Source organism: Miniopterus natalensis, chromosome 3 (genome assembly GCF_054644295.1).
Source record: "Miniopterus natalensis isolate mMinNat1 chromosome 3, mMinNat1.hap1, whole genome shotgun sequence".
NCBI lineage: Eukaryota > Metazoa > Chordata > Mammalia > Chiroptera > Miniopteridae > Miniopterus > Miniopterus natalensis.
The window spans coordinates 50823167-50839531 of record NC_142083.1 but is presented as its reverse complement, the minus strand read 5'-3'; the positions used below and the strand labels follow the sequence as shown (position 1 = coordinate 50839531).

Below are 16365 nucleotides of genomic sequence, written 5' to 3'. Positions count from 1 at the left end.
CTACTGCGTGAGCCCGCGCGGGACCGCGGTGCTGAGCCTCGGAGGGGCGGGGCAGGCCGCCCACGTGACGCCAGAGCGCGCGTCCCTGGGGACCCGCTCGACAGCGCCCGGGGTCTAACCGCGCTCTGCCCGGACCTTCGAACCAGCAGTCTTATTAATCTTGTATTTGACAAACGTAGGTGGCGTCCATTTACTTTGAAATGTTTGTTGACTTCACCACATTTATCCAGATTTTAAATGCACCCAGCGATCTCACTTCTAGGAGTTTACCTTACAAAAATATTTGGAAACGTTGGTCACAGTGCCTGTAATCCATGTATAAAGATGTACTGCAAGGAAGAATGAGAATAGCTGGAGAGATCAACAGGGATGGTTACATGAAATACAGTTAGACGTGTGAATTACTTAGAGCTATATAGTGTTCTATATAGTATTCTATAGCTAGAAGTAATTCACACGTCTAACTGTATTTCATGTAACCATTCGTGTTAGTGTGTAGTGTGTCCTCTTTAGAGTAAAAAGTTGTTTCTTGAGATACAAATATGTAGGTATGTAGTTAAGCCTTTTTTTTCTTTTCTTTTTTTAAACACAAAACGTAGTGGTTGCTTGGGGGAGTGATGAAAGATTTTCACCCTCATATTTTGACCTTTGCAGCTTTGTTTTTTCTCTGAGTTAAAAAAACACACCACACACCTCATACCTGAGTTCAGTATTGGAAGCTAGGTGGTCTGAGAGTTGTTGTTGTTTCCTTGACTGTCTTCTAATGCAGGGGTTCTTCCCAATGGCCATGCCTTAGCGTCACCTGGGGGTATTAAAAAGTCCTGATGCCCAGACCAATGAAGTAAAAATCTTGAGTGGGAAGAGAGAGAAATATATTTTTTCTAACTTCCCAAGTGATTCCAGTGTGACCTCAAGGTTGAAAACCACAATCTATATTTAATATCCTGACATACTGATCTCAGATCCTTGAGTTGCCCATTGGGCCTGGGGCTGCTGAAACCCAGGAGCCTTGTCCATTTACCCCAATATGTCATGTAAATGACCTTTTTTCCCCCTATGAGTCGGATCAACTGAAAGATTGAGCAGCCCAGAATAATGGATTTGCCTGCAATGCCACTTTCTTCTGATTTCTAGTTTGTTTAGTATAGTTTTAGTGTGATAGTCATATTTTATAAGATAATTTCCCTTTTGACCATTTGTTTCATTGATCCAAGCACAAATTAACCATCTAGTTTTGAAGAATCACTTTCCCAAAGTGATAATAAATATATTTGGTTTTATTATAATTTACATTATCTGTTATTAATCCCAAATTATTTTATTGGCACATGGAGTATGTAAGCAGTCCTCAGTTGGCGTCACTGAGGGACTAAATAAGGTTTGCTACTTATAATGAAAAGTTCTTTTTTCCTTTGGTATAAACTGGGCCAAATTAGCATAAGACACATCTTAGATCCGCTGATCTTAAATCTGGTTTTGAATAAACTGAAGACCTCAGTAGATATGCATGAATATATACATACACAAGAATGAGACAGAAATGGAAACTTTTTTTAAATCTCCACCTAAAGTATTAATATGGTTAGTCATGTAAAAGTATAAAATCCTTGGAAGACTGTAGTGGCAGGCTGAATAAACTACCTTCCTCCACTTCTGAGACACAGGTATACAAAGGTACGCGTGCACCCACACAGCACAGGCATGCACATGAGTTAAAAGCAGGAACCCAGAAAGTCCATTTGAAAGTCATTACAGTTCAGAATAAAATTCATGATTCCTACTGTCATTTTACTTTTCTCCTCCCATTCCCCCCTCCCCCCCCCCCTTTTTTCATTAGAACATTTCCAGCCAGTGTAGGCCCAGCTCCCACAAAGTTGTACCTGAGGCCATTCCAAGGCACTTTCTTCTGCCTTTCATCCTTTCCTTTCCTACTAGTGACACCTAGTGGTAGCCCTGGCATGAGTTTTGTTACCTACCACTGAAAACTCCGACTTTTCTTCTGTGATCTTGTCCCTCAGTATCTTGCTCTGTAGTTTCACATGTACCCTCTCACCTGTGTGAGCCCCATGCCTCTGCTCTGAGCATCAGGCTGTTTCTAGGCAGGCTTTTCTCTGACCAAGTCCTTCCCTTCAGAGAGATTCAAAAACTGCCTTCAATCCTAAACCAAAGTCTGTCTTCTGAGCTAGTGAAAACATCTGTGTGTTGCTAGTTTCACTACACGGAGATTTGAAGAGCATACACCAATCTGGATTTCCTATTCTTTCAAACCAAAAAGAGTGATAACATTGCCCTTATTAGGCCATTGGGATTCAGATAATGAGAAAGTGAGGGTGGCTTTAAATATCACCTATCTACTTATGACTTGTAAATGGAAGTCTGCGCAATATTCATACCTGCCTGATATTTCCAACTTGATATTGTAGCAGAGACAGTGGTGCTCACCAAACATCCCATCTACTACCCCACATTTCCCAACCCCACTTACAGTAGGTTGAGACCTGGTGACTAGTTTTGGCCAATGGACTGTGAGTGAAAAATGCAGTCTGTCACTCCTAGACTAAAGCATAGCAGAACTGATATGATATCTCTAGTCATCTCTTTTTCTGTTACAACAATTTACATTCTACAAGATGGTAGAGCCTCTACCATCCTGGGTCCCTGAGTGACTATGTGGAAAAGGGACTAACTTCCTCCCCCCCTCAACTCGCCAACTTCCATCAAGCTACAAAAGATATGTAACTTAAGTGAAAAATAAACTTTTCTTGTGTTAGGCCACTGAAATTTTAAAGTTGTTTATGATTGCAACATAGTATATTTAATGTTATCTAATACATAGCTGTCTCCAATTTTGTGTGTTCAGAATTGAAGTAATTTTCTCCCATAAACCTAAACTTTCTTTGTCCCTGTCATATCCATAAGTGACAACCACTGTCCATCTACATGCTTAAGGTAGAAACCTGGATGTCGTACTTACATTTCCCTTTTCCTCACTCCTCCTGTGCAGAAAAGAGTTAACATAGCTGACCTGAGACTGTTATCTTAAGAGGCTCTGCTTGCAAGGTTGGCTCCTTAGCTAATGTCTGGGAACTTGGTGGGTAAACAGTTCCCTACACTGATATAAGACTTTCTGTAAATAATAAAGGTGACTAAACTGTTTGTACAAACAATATGATTTTATAGTGACCACAACCTGCTTTCCTTTGGTACATACTGGGCAGAGGTGCCTATGTAACCAGCCCTCAATAAAAACCTTGGGTGCTGAGTCTCTAATGGGCTTCCTTGGGTGGAACCATTGCAGACATGTTTCTGTAGTTTCATAGTTGGAGGAAGAGCGAGCTCTGTGTGATCCCCCTCCCCAAGAGCAAAAGAGGGTAAGGAAGGCTCCACATGGATTCTTCCATACTCCACTGTGCCCTTTTTCCTTATGACTCTGCAGTGTACCGTTACAACATCTCTGTAATAATCTTAGCACAAGAAGACTATATGAATATCATGAGTCCTTCTAGTAAATCCCCAGACATGATGTGGTCTCAGGGACCCCCATGATTTTCCCCCATCTCTAATCTAGCACTAAGTCCTGTGTATTCTACTTTCTAAAATGTATTTCAAGTTACTCTGCTTCTTTCCTAAATCTGTTGTCACCACTCTGGAAGGTGCCATCATCTTTTATTTGTGTTGGATTTTTGAGAGGGCCCAATAAATAACACCTTTCTTTCCTGCCCGAGTTTAGAACCAAACATGAAGAGACCCAAGTATAAGCTTTATTTAATAATAAAAATCTGGATTGGGTGACTTAAATGTGCAGCTGAATTGACTTGCTAACAGCACCCCAAATTAATTTTTTGTGCCTTAACTGCTACCTTTAGAGCTGTTCTCTTGAGATGATGGACCAGATTTTACCCTCTCTGCAGGCACACAGATCTATAGAGGGGAGGAGGAAGGGGCTGAACTAAGCATACCTAAAAAAAAGGGTGGGGGGAGTGAAGGTTGGAGATTTTAAGATTTCTTTCTCACTCCTGATTTTTATTTTCCAGGTGGAACTCCAAGACCTGGGCATTAAGCAAATGATACACAAGCCACCCATAAATGGGGGTAGAGAGGGAAGTGTGGTCAGTAAACACCAGGTAGAATGCAATGAGCCCTAAGCAAAACACTGGTATTAATATCAAGCCAGGCTTAGCAAATATGCACAGTGCTTTGTGGGCCCAGCAAAGGCATAGCCTAAAGGGCCTTGGGTGATGTAGTCCTCAGGGGCACGCTGCTGCTTCTGACCTTGACCAATATTCAGAACATATTCATTCTACCATGTTGGGTCTCAGCAGAGGTAGGGAGGCCAGAAAGACACTGGGAAGCAGGCATAGCTAAAGCAAGGACTAAATTATAGGATAATGTTTTTTGGTACATTGGCCTTTCATACAGTACTGGGTAGAGTAATATTTGCTGAAACTAGAGGTTGTGAAGTTAAATAAACTTAAGCTTCAGGTCCCCTCACATGCTTGGACCCTTTTCAAGGCCTTGAAGGACCCTAGTAATGTGTTTACATGGTTATCCTTTATATACATTTAATGTAACTTGAAAATACAGAAAATTACAAAAAGTAGTACAGGGAACACTATTCCCCAACCATCTGAGAGTATGTTGTCAATCCAATGTCCTGTCACTCCCTAATGCTTTAGTGTATATTTCCTGCAAACAAGGACATTCTCTACATAACTGCTATATAACCACCAAAATCAAGAAGTTAGCACTGACATGTTTCTACCATATAATCTTCAAGTTCAATTCACAGTCAAGTTGTATTTAGTTTTCATGTTTCTTTGGTTTCCTTGTCTGGGTCAGTTTCCCAGTCTTTCCTTAACATTCATGACATTGATATTTTTTTAAAGGTCATTTATTTTGTCACAGGTCCCCCAATTGAGATTTGTCTGACATTTCCTCATGATTACTTTCAGGTCATGCATCTTGGCAGGAAAATCAGAGATTGGACTCTGAGCCCCTGTAGGGCTGCCCCTCTTTTTCCTTCTCACTTATCCCCAGCTAGTCTCACAGAGCTGCCATCACCCCCTCTGGGTCTGTCATCCCACTCTGAGCCATTTTGTGTTTCTCCCAGCCAGCATGGGCATCTACCCGGCTCTGTCCCCCCTACTGGCTTCAGGACAGAATTGTTCAGGAAGGAAAGAGAAGAGGTACATGAATAATGGTCATATGTTTTTATAAAATGTGCAAAAGTAAGATGATATAATTTCAATGGATTAAGGCCATTGTCCCTTTTTCTTCCATCACACAGGCACTTTGGGAATTTGGCTAAGGGGCAGGTGAGTTGGAAATACACTTAGTTTAGGTTTAGTGGGATATATTTATATGGTTTGTCACTAATTCTATGTATGGTTATGTTGTTCCTGGCTGTCCCAGTGTAGAAATGGCTTCCCAGAATACTCCCAGTGCCGCCTCTGCAGGTGAGGACCAGGGCTCCATCACTATATGAGCATGTGCTGTGGTGTCTGACACAGGAAGTATGGGAATCCTGGAAGAGAAACAAGATTTGAATGGGTGGAGCCAAAAACTAGTTTGTGGGAAATTCTATCATCAGACTTTGGCAAAATTGTAAGCACAGGATTCTCTTCTCATTGACACTTAGTACACATGAGATATGCTCAACAATATAGCTTGTGAACTATAAATCCACCCTATGTCTTTCTTGATGGGAATCATATGAAAGAGAATTTATCAAAATACATGTGTCTATAAGCATGCAAACCTATAGGAAGCATAAACAAAACCTAGGACTAGTTTTTGTTTATGCTTCCTGTCAATTAAAAATGATTATGTTATAGGAAAGATTGAATTATGTTTCTGTTCTCTTTAAATAAAATATTGTCATAAAATTGTTATCACGTGAAGGGATGACTAAAGAGTAGGTAGGTGAAAACTGTAGGTAAAAAGTATTGTAAATGTGTGTCTGGAAATTAATGAATGTTTGCTATTATGTCCATTTTTAATATATTTTTGTGATTATTTGCCTACTCTAAATAAATATTTGCTTTCATACTTAATTTTTTATTATTTTATATTACTTTTTTAAAGGACATTCTACCCCTCACCCCCCCACACACACACATTGTGACTTGGATATACCTTCACCTGCATTTAAACTGCAAGGTAGCTGAGCTCTGTGTGTGCTATGAGTATTAACTGGAAATTGTCCGTGACAGGTCTGGGTACTGCCTGGGCTGCTCCAAACTCCATTTTTCATTCCAGTTCAGAAAGAGAAGTATTGAAGTACTATCCTTGGATTTGTGTAGTATGTCACATGCTCAGAGTCACTCCACACCATCCTGTGGACTCAAAATGGTGCTGGAGAAAATGTACCTAGATAGTTTTCCCAAGTTCACTGAAAACAGCTGGGCTCTCATTTCTGTTCCATTGGCCTATATCTCTGTTTTTTTACAATACCATGCTGTTTTTATTATCGTCACTTTTTAGTATAATTTAAAGTCAGAGAGTGTGATACCTCTGCCTTCATTCTTTTTTTCTTAAGATTGTTTTGGCTATTCAGAGTCTTTTGTGGTTCTATACAAAGTTGATGATTTTTTCTATTTCTTTAAAAAATGTCATTCAGGTTTTTATGGGGATTGCATTAAATCTGTATATTGCTTTGGGTAATATGGATATTTTAACTATGTTGATTCTTCTAATCCATGAACATGGAATATCTTTCCATTTCATTGTGTCTTTTTCAATCACTTTTAATAATGCTTAGAGAAGATTTTATGAATTTGACCCCAAGGGCTAGGGAAGTAAAGGCAAAAATAAATGAATGGGACTGTATCAAACTAACAAGCTTTTGCACAGCAAAAGAAACAGCCAACAAAACAAAAAGGCAACCAGCTGAATGGGAGAAGATATTTGCAAACAACAGCTCTGACAAGGGGTAAATATCCAAAATATATAAAGAACTCATACAACTCACCACCAAACAATCCAATTTAAAAATGCGCATGATGGGCAACAGTGGGGTGAAAGCCAAGGGAGGGGTAGGTGAGGGTAGATGGAGGTGGGCAAAGGGGAGGGGGAAAGGGGGACACCTGCAATAATGTCGACATTAAAAGTTTTTCAATAATAAAATGGATGGGCAGAGGACCTGAACAGGCACTTCTCCCAAGAAGACATACAAATGGCCAACAGATAGATGAGAAGATGCTCAACTTCACTAGCTATTAGGGAAATGAAAATCAAAACTACAATGAGATACCACCTCACACCTGTTAGAATGGCTTTTATCAACAAGACAAGTGCTGGAGAGGTTGTGGAGAAAAAGGAACCCTCATTCACTGCTGGCGGGAATGTAAACCGGGATAGCCTCTGTGGAAAACAGTATGAAGTTCAAGCCTGACGAAGATATCTTTTTGTAAATCTTATATCCGTTTTGTCTATGCCTGATTTATATGATGAATTATTCAATAAATATGTGTTAAGTTCCTACTCTGTGTTATATATTGTTTAAAAGTTTGGAATATAGAGAGTGGGTTAAAAGTAGGTTTACAGTTGTGAGTACGTAAAACAGAGTTTCTTGTATTATTAATTATTGTATTCTTTTCCACAGGAACAACCTACTTTTGCTCCACCCTGTAGCAGTGAATAAAACAAAGAAAGTCCCTAGAGAGCATTGACTTTGCAAGTGAGTTTTACCAACCTTGCCCCTTTCTGCATCTTAGCTTTGCATTTGTTCAGGAACAGGAAACACTATAATGGAAACCTTGCAGATTCTCAGCTGAAAGACACTGGAAAACAAAAGGGTATATTGTTCTTAAGTGCTGCAGAACCAAGGACGGACAGTTCAAGAGGAGGCTACCAATGAAATCTCCTCCTTGTCCTTGTGCTCAGCAATGTACAATAGACACTGCTTTCATTTTTAAAAAGGGAGTTTTATATGTGCAGGCAGCATTCTGAGGCTGCAGCTTTCTTCCGAGCTGCAAATTTCCTTGAGGCTCCCAGACCTGGGCCGGTGAGTCCCGCACATATCCACCGCCGTGGTGCTTTTCTCTAGTTTGCCGGGGGCTTGTACTGAGAGGTTCCATCTGTGGACGGTATCTCTGCTATAGAGGGTGGTCTGGGCACGGGGATGAAGGGAAACTTTTATGTCTCCCTTGTACAAGCTCAGCTTCTACTAGGCTGGAAATAAAGGCCACACTGATTTTCTTATGAGAAAACACATCACCATGTAAACAAAACAAAACAGTACTAATTGTGCTGTGGGAATTTTTTATTTTACAAATACTCTGTGGCTCTGAAGTAACGCACAATTACATTTCTCACAGTATCACTGGTACAATTCCCGGACTCCCCAGGGAGAGTGATGTGAGGATTTTCCTCCTGGAAAGGCAAATTGGTCCCGGAGGTACACTTGAATTAAACACAATTCCAAACAAGTAAAAAGAGATGACAGCCCAGCAAATAAAAGTTTGGCAATTAAGCTAAAACAGACGATGTTATCCAGAAAACTATGGGAACTGTAATTGGCACTGCTTTTACAAATTCCCAATGGCTCGCTCTCTCGTTTCCAAGTGGGAAATGTGAACAGGAACTTGAAGAAATTCGAAGAACGTAGGAAAATGTAAACATTACAAAGAAATATAACAGCAGAGTGGAGAAAGTGGACAGCTTGTGTCACTCTCTCGGGGACCCTCCGGTCCGTTGTGGTCTCGATTGACCCCGGACGGTCTCGTGTTCCCGGGACACTGTCGCGGCGAGAGAGGACCTGCGGCCGTGGACCACCTAGAATGCGCTTTCGCAGGAGCAGGGCCGCGGCCAGGGGCGCGGCGGCGGCGGGCGCGAGCAGCCCTTCTCCGGCCGCGCCCGCCGAGCGTGGTGATAGTGGGGGTGGGGCCAGCGGTGGCGGTGCAGCGCTCGGTGGCCTTGGGCCCCATCCTCGCCCTCCGAGGCTCCCTCCCGCGCGCAGCAGAGCGCGCCCAGGCGCTTCTGCAGCCGCCTCCGGAGTTGGCAGTCGCCCGCCTGGAAGAAGAGGTAGACGAAAGGATTGAGGGCGCTGCTAGCCACCCCCACGAGGCGCAGAGCCACCGCCAGGTCCTCAGCTTCCCATTCTCCCACGGGTCCGGACGACCACGCGGCTGCCAGCCGGGCAGCGAAGTAGGGCAGCTCGAAGCCCACGAACAGCAGCGCTAGGACCAGGCTCATCTTCAGGCTCTGAACTTTGGCGCGCGGTAGCGCGTTGTGGGCGGGGGCTCGGCCAGGACTTGCCGACACCGGCTCCGCAGCAGATGGCACCGGGGGCGGGCGCTGCCACCAGGCGCAGATCAGGCGGCTGCAAGCGACGCCCAGGACCGCGACTGGCGCCGCAAATCCCGCGGCGGCCTCGTAGAGCGCGTAGACCTGCAGGTGCCAGCGCGGCAGGGACGCGAAGATGCCGCGACAGCGATGCTCTCCGGGCCAGGTGCGGGCGGCTGGGGGCGCGGCGGGGGGCGCGGCGGGGGCTGCGCCGCGCACCACGAAGACCGAGGGGAGCGCCAGCAGCAGCGCCAGCAGCCAGCCCAGGGCGGCGAGGGCGCGCGCGGGCAGCGGCGGGCCCTGCGGACGGCGCACGGCGCGCTGGCGCTGGAGCGCAATGAGCGCCACCAGGTGGGCCGAGGCCCCGCGGCCGGACACCTGCAGCAGCTGCGCGAAGCGGCACTCCTGGTCGCCCGCGGCCCCGCGCGGCTCGCCCAGCAGCTCCCGGGCCAGCTGCGGCAGCGCGGCGCCCCCGCACGCGTACAGGTCGGCCAGGGCCAGCTGCACCAGCAGGAAGTCCATCTTCCGGCGCTTGGGACCGGCCCAGGGCCCGCCGCTGCCGCACAGGCGGCACAGGACCTTGGCGTTGCCGGCCACGGCCACCACCAGGACGACTGCCAGGTAGACCAGGCGGCTGGGCGGCGCGGGCGGCGGCGGCCCGGGGGTTGGGGCGTCCAGTCCCCAAGTCAGGTTGAGACCCCAGCCCACCGAGGAGGGTACGGAGTGGTTGGGGGCCGGCGCCCGAGTTGAGAGGCTGGAGGGGCGATACTCCATTCCTACCCTGGAGGAAGAGGAGGCGCCGAAGACCGGGGGCCGGTGGAGGCGAGGCCGCGCGGGGCGCGATGCCGGATCCGTCGGTTCCCAAAGTTAGTTGAAAACCCACATGCCCAGAGAGGGGCTGCTGGATTCCCGTGTATTTGCGCTCCGTTGTTTTTTATAGGTTGTCTTCGTCACTTGTCACTCGAATGTGGGCTGTACACTCGAGGAACACACATGATTCCCATTCTCCGCCTTCTCCGTGTCTCCCCTCCCAACCTCTGCCAAGACCCCCAAGCCCCGCGCGCAGGAGCCGCCCGGCTCCTCGCTCACCCGCGCAGCCCGTCCCGGCAGGAGGGCCTTCTGCGGGCCGTTGGAAAGGCTCAGGTTAACCCAGGACCCACACACAAAAGATGAAGCTCCTGACTGAGACTGGACCCCTCAAAATGGTTTCATGATTGCAAGTAAGAAAAAATAAAAAAGAAACTAGTTTTGATTTTAAAATAAGGTTTGAGATGCCATGGATCTGTATGTGCTAGCAGGAGAAAAACAGAAGCACAAAGAAAACATAACAGCGTTTTGAGCAAAGAGGAACCTAATAGATGAATCTTCTATAAAAATATGTCTTTCTCTGGCCAACAGACAGGATTCAGACTAAAGTCGGTGATGTTATGTGGCCATTAGGAGTTGCAGCGGTTTGGGGATAGTTTCAAGTACTCATTACTAGAAGCAGAGATCACAGCTGCTCTCTTGGTGATGTAAAATTCATTTCATTAGCCTGAAGAGGGCGGTAATAGGTTTTATGCAAATGGTAGTACATTTGTTACTTCCCCCCTAATATTTTCATCCAGAGATGGATGGTGTGTCATCACGGCTTCTCCCTCTCTTGATTCTGTCTTCCAGCAGATGGGAGGCAGCGAGGAGGGACTACGCCTCCAGTAAGCCTAGAGAAAAGGTGACTAAGAAAACAATAAGGCAGCCAATTTTTAAAGGAGAAATCCAAGTTTCGGGAAATTGTTTAGATTAAATGCTGCCTCTTTTATTTTAGCCCTCCATCCTCACAAATTTTAGTTCTCCTGTTGGAAGCATCAGTATGTCTTTTGTGCACCCTCCCTATTAGTCACCCTAAAGTAGAATTCCTGCTCTTCTGACCTGGGTCTGTTGGGGTTTACATTCCCAAGCTGGGAAAACATTTGGCACTTCAAGATGCATGGGGTGGGAGGGCGTGGTGGGTGCAGATGACAGTCCTGCCAGTTGCTGTGGTAATCCCACTTCCTGAACTACTGTCCATTGACCAGAGACTTTTATCATTTGAATCATCATATCACTAGTGCCTAGCACTGGGCCTGACACGTGGTAGTATTAGTAAATATGTTTTGAGCTGGTGACTTAATGGATATGTGATGCATTTCAGAGAACTCTGAGCAAACGTTCCTGCCTGACTATAACTCCATCACTTAAGGAAAAGTGCTTTTCATAGCTATACCAGTATCATCCAGAGGAGCCCAAGGGAGCTCTGGGAAGATGTTGGAATAGCCATTCTCGGTGGACATTTTAGAAATAGGTAGAATGATAGCCTTGGGAAATCAAAACTCCTGGTTTAATTTTCACATTTCCCCCTCAGAAGGTTTTGCCAGAGCCAGTATCTGTGTAACATACATCATCCCAGCATATGATCTCCTTCTTCCAGGCAGCTCTCTCGGAGCAATACCCATAATTCAAAGGTTTGCCTAGCCAATACCAATTTAATGTTTTTCAAGATAATTCTATAATTTGTTTCAAATTTATCGAAATGCTCTCATATAATAAGATTCTACTAGTGAAATTTCGTAAGACCTCATAAAACATTAATTTAAAAAATTCTTATCAAAATAATATATGCACATTATTTTGAAAGTCAGATGGAACTGGAGGGCTCACAAAATAAAGGGTTCCCTGTCCACACATCCTCACTCCTTCCCCTCTTCTAGAGGCAACCAGTTTAGATTCTATGTACTGATTCTTCTGGCATGTACTTCATTCCATAATTCTAAATAATAAGTGTCATGCTTTTTATTGATTCAATGATTTTTGATATTTTTTAATACCTTCTTATTAGATAAGGTTAAAGATTTAGCTCTCACACCTCTGTCCCTACTGTTTCTCTCTTCACATACTATTATTACAGTGATATTGCAATTTCGGGTTAAATCTATATTCAGTGTTTACATTATTATGAAATGAAAATATTATCAGCTGAAAGTTGTAGTATATTATAGCATTTCCTTTTACCTTTTGTTGAAGTTAGTAATTGCTTTTCTAAATTTTCAGTTACCACAGCTAATTCTTTCTCCACCTTTAAATAGTCCCTCAGTACAATTTCCACAAGGTGAGTTTCATAACATAATATAGCAATTCCAATTTTTTCTTGGAAACCTTATCAGAAACTTCCATTTTCCTCCTGGTTGCTTTCTTTCCATTTCCCTCCTGTTTGGGCTGCTGCATAAATATTGTTCCAGGACATCCATTTGTTGTCATTGAAACTCTCTGCCTTTCTCTTGGGTTGCAGTTCCTGTTTCTTGAATCTCTTGTCTTTTTTTCTTGTTTTTTTCTCTTTTGGTAGTACACATTATCTAATATATTATAAGGTTAAAAAGATTGTACAAAGGCTGAGGGCATAGCAGTGAGAGCCCTTATTGTGCCTATAACTTGAGCCATATTAGATTGAATCTGGACAGATTGCCCTCTAGGCTAGCTGTGCCATCCAGCTGTGCCATCCAGGCATCTTCCTTCACCATCATCCTAGAGATCCCTTTCATTTATCTCATGTTGGTTTTCCTATTTTATGGGTTTTTGTCTTTCTTTCATGATTTATTTCCTTGCTTGTGTAGAAAGCATCCGTCAGTGATGCTTCTTAAGAAGGGGTAAATTTTGGGACCTTGCATATCTGAAATTTTATTTTACCTTCATGTTTAACTGATGACTTGGCCAGGTTTAGAATTCTATCCTGGAAACATCTTCCTTGTGAATCTTGATGGCATTGCTCCATTGCTTTCTGGCTTCTAAGTGTTTGTGTTGAGAAGCCTAAAGCCGTTCTGATTCCTGATTTATTTGGATGTAATCATCATTTTTCTGCTCTAGAAACTTAATGATTCTTCTTATCTCTGACAAATTTCACAAAGATGTGGTTTGCTATGCATTTATTTTCATCCATTGTGCTGGACACAATCAAGGATCATGAGTTGTATTTCACTGTAGTATTTCTCTTCTGGCCTTTAATCTGGAACCGTTTTTTAGCCGTTTTCCTTTCATGACACGATGGGTCTGAAGGGTCCAAGGCACATGTTTTGTAGACTGTCTCTGAAGTTGTATTTGTTTTCACATAATTAAACTTGGATTAGACATTTTGAGCAGAAATACTGCATAGGTGATACTTTGTGCTCAGTGTAATCATTTCAGGGCACACAATGCACATTTGTCTCAATATTGGTGATATGTTAAGTGTTACATATGTGTTTTAAAAATGAAACATTTTATTATAAATATTAACTGCAGAAAAATTAGACAATAGAGATTAGCAACAAAAAAAGTAACACACCACCCAGAGATAACCGTTGCTAATACTCAAGTTATATATCCTTTAGATCATAATGACTAGATATATATATTTACAAAGATAGATCATACTATATACAGTATTTTGTATCCTGCTTTTCCCCCCCCACTTAAGATTATATTTGGACAGCTTTCCATGTCAATCGGTAAAAAATGTGATATAATTTTGTTTAATGTGAAATGAATTACGATTTAAATAACCCATTTTTGGCAAAGATTTTCCAGTTTTCACTTTATAAATAATTCTGTGAAGAACATTTCTTCACATACATTCTTCCATATACATTCAATTATTCCCTTAAGATAAAATCCTAGAATTGGAATTGCTAGGGCACAGCACATGCATTTTTAAAGCATTTTAATACATGGTACACAAGCAATGTATGTGTGTTTTCCCCTATGATCCCATCAATAATGAACCTCATCATTGTTAATTTTTAATTTTTGTCATTACCTTATATGAAAAAATAGTGTTTGTTATTTCTTCATTTTTAAATTGAGCAGCTTTAAAAATTCTCCATGCTTGGAGGTGAGAGCCAGGCATTGATAGTTTTTAAACATACTCAGGCGATTCCAATTTGCAGCAAAGTTGCAAACCATTGTTGTAGACTGGCAGTTAGCAAATTATGGCCCACAGGTCGAATCCTGTGTTTTTGTAGACAAAGTTTCCTGGTACACAGCCAAGCTCATTTGTTTACTATTGTCTGTTGCTGCTTTCATGCTACTAGGGCAGCGCTGCGTAGTAGTCAGAGAGACCATATGGCTCACAAAGCTTAAAACAGTGTCTGGCCTTTTTCATAGAAAAAGATAAAGCAAAGAGGGCTAGGGTCCCTTTGTCAACTCTTCTATTCAGTTTTTTGCTAAAATTTGCTGTTTCTAAAAGGTTCTGCTTTATTGAAAAGGCTGCTCCCTTTCACCCCCTGCCCTGTCATGACCTAATGTGTTAGTTTTCTCCTCCAGTGTGATATCTGAAAAACTCTAATTCTAACTCAAATTAGTTCAACAAGTACTAAGCTTCTACCATGTGTCAGGCACTCGGTATACTTTAGGAAACAGAAAGGACACAAGGCCATTCCCGTATGGAGCTTCCACCCTAGTGGGGTAGGAGGTATGGGAGACACTATAAACAAATTAACTGTGTAAAACATACACTAAATTGGGTGGTAATGTTTTCTATGGAGAAAAATAAAGCAGGGAAGCCCTTGTGAGAAGGTAGTTTGAGCAATGACCTGAAGGAGGTAACAAAGTGAGCCACGTGGAAATTTGGGGGTAAACTGCGTTCCAGGCAGAAAGCACTGACAAGCACAAGGGTCTTGAGGTGCTGCACCCCTGGAGTGCCGGGAACCTACAGGGAGGGCAGAGTGGCTGGAGCTGAGTGAACAAAGCTGCAGTGCGGCAGGGGATGCAGTTATAGTGCAGGCCATTGCAATGGCTTTGGCTTTTACAGAGGAAGGTGGGAAACCAGTGGAGGGTTTTGAGTATCCAGTGATGTGATTGTATATATTTTAACAGATTCAGCCATGGGCAGACTCAGGGAGACCTCTTAGGAGGCTACTGAAAAATTCTAAACAACAGATTATGGTAGATTGTAACAGAAGAGGTAATAAAAAATGAAGCCCAAATATTGTCCTCAATCCAGTTTATAGTTTGTGTTGGTTTCTCTCAGATTCTAGCATTAGATAATTTGTCTTGGTTTTGCAAGGTTTAATGTTTTTGTGGTGGTTAAATGCCATTTTGAATTAGATATTGTCCTTAAAAGTCAACTGTACCTAATTATAATTATGATCCTATACCTAACATACTTAAAATGTTACGGATACCTGGTAACTTCTAACAATGGACGCGTATTAAAGGGTTTGGGTAGAACAAGGTGGGGTGTATTTCACATGCCTGTGTTTTCAGAGCCACATTTCTATGATTATTGTCTTATATTTCCTTAAAATTAGCACATATGCCCACACATTAGCTGTTTTATGTTCGTTAGTTTTAATTAGGAGATGGAAGGTAGATTTGCATATTTTACTTTTAACCTTAATAATCTAAGATTGAGATATTTTTCTTTAGGGTTATTTTTGCTTCAGAATATACCTGAAGTGAAATTTATTTCTCAGAAACTCATATATAACTACAAAGCTCATACAAATTCACTGAAGAATGACAAAATAATGGAGATGAACTGGCTCATAAAGAAAACTTCAAGGACAGTTTGAAAAAGGAAATTAGGTAAAATTATTATTTGCAGATTAGCTTTTGTACCTGGAAGATATAAGACACCAACTGAAAAACTATTACAAACAATAGGATGGTTTGATACAAAATACACATATAGAAATAGAGTTTGCATATATAAACAGTTAGAAGATATAATGTAAGAAAAATCCACTTAAAAATAGCACCACCAACAACAAATGATAAAACTAGGAATAAGCTCATCTCTGGTTAAGCTGGAGAGCTTAATAAACAAAACGCAATAATAAAACAGTGCCCAGGGACCATCCCTAGAATTCTAATTCAATTGTTGATGTGGGGGGAGGGGGGGAGCGCTAGACAGTATTTTTTTTTAAATGTCCCTACTTTCCAAATATCTCTATGAAGAAACATCTATTTGAGGGAAACTTAGAATTCTACTGAATGTTATAATAGAAGACTTGAAGAAAGGGAAAAGCATAACTGAATATCATAAAGAATTCAATTCTCCCTAAACTTGGCTATAATTTTTAAATATGATTT

The 16365-nt window shown here is 42.5% G+C and overlaps 1 protein-coding gene across 1 annotated transcript; it reads right to left on the bottom strand.

Annotated features, from left to right (window-relative positions):
• Positions 1–8775: 8775 nt before the first annotated feature.
• On the bottom strand, positions 8776–10059 carry GPR150 (G protein-coupled receptor 150). The gene has a single exon (XM_087815082.1). The coding sequence runs from the start codon at positions 10057–10059 to the stop codon at positions 8776–8778; it is 1284 nt and encodes a 427-aa protein (XP_087671208.1).
• Between the last annotated feature and the right edge of the window lie 6306 nt (positions 10060–16365).

Excerpts from the sequence above, each read along its gene's own strand:
- GPR150 (XM_087815082.1), bottom strand. The coding sequence starts at position 10,059 with ATGGAGTATCGCCCCTCCAGCCTCTCAACTCGGGCGCCGGCCCCCAAC.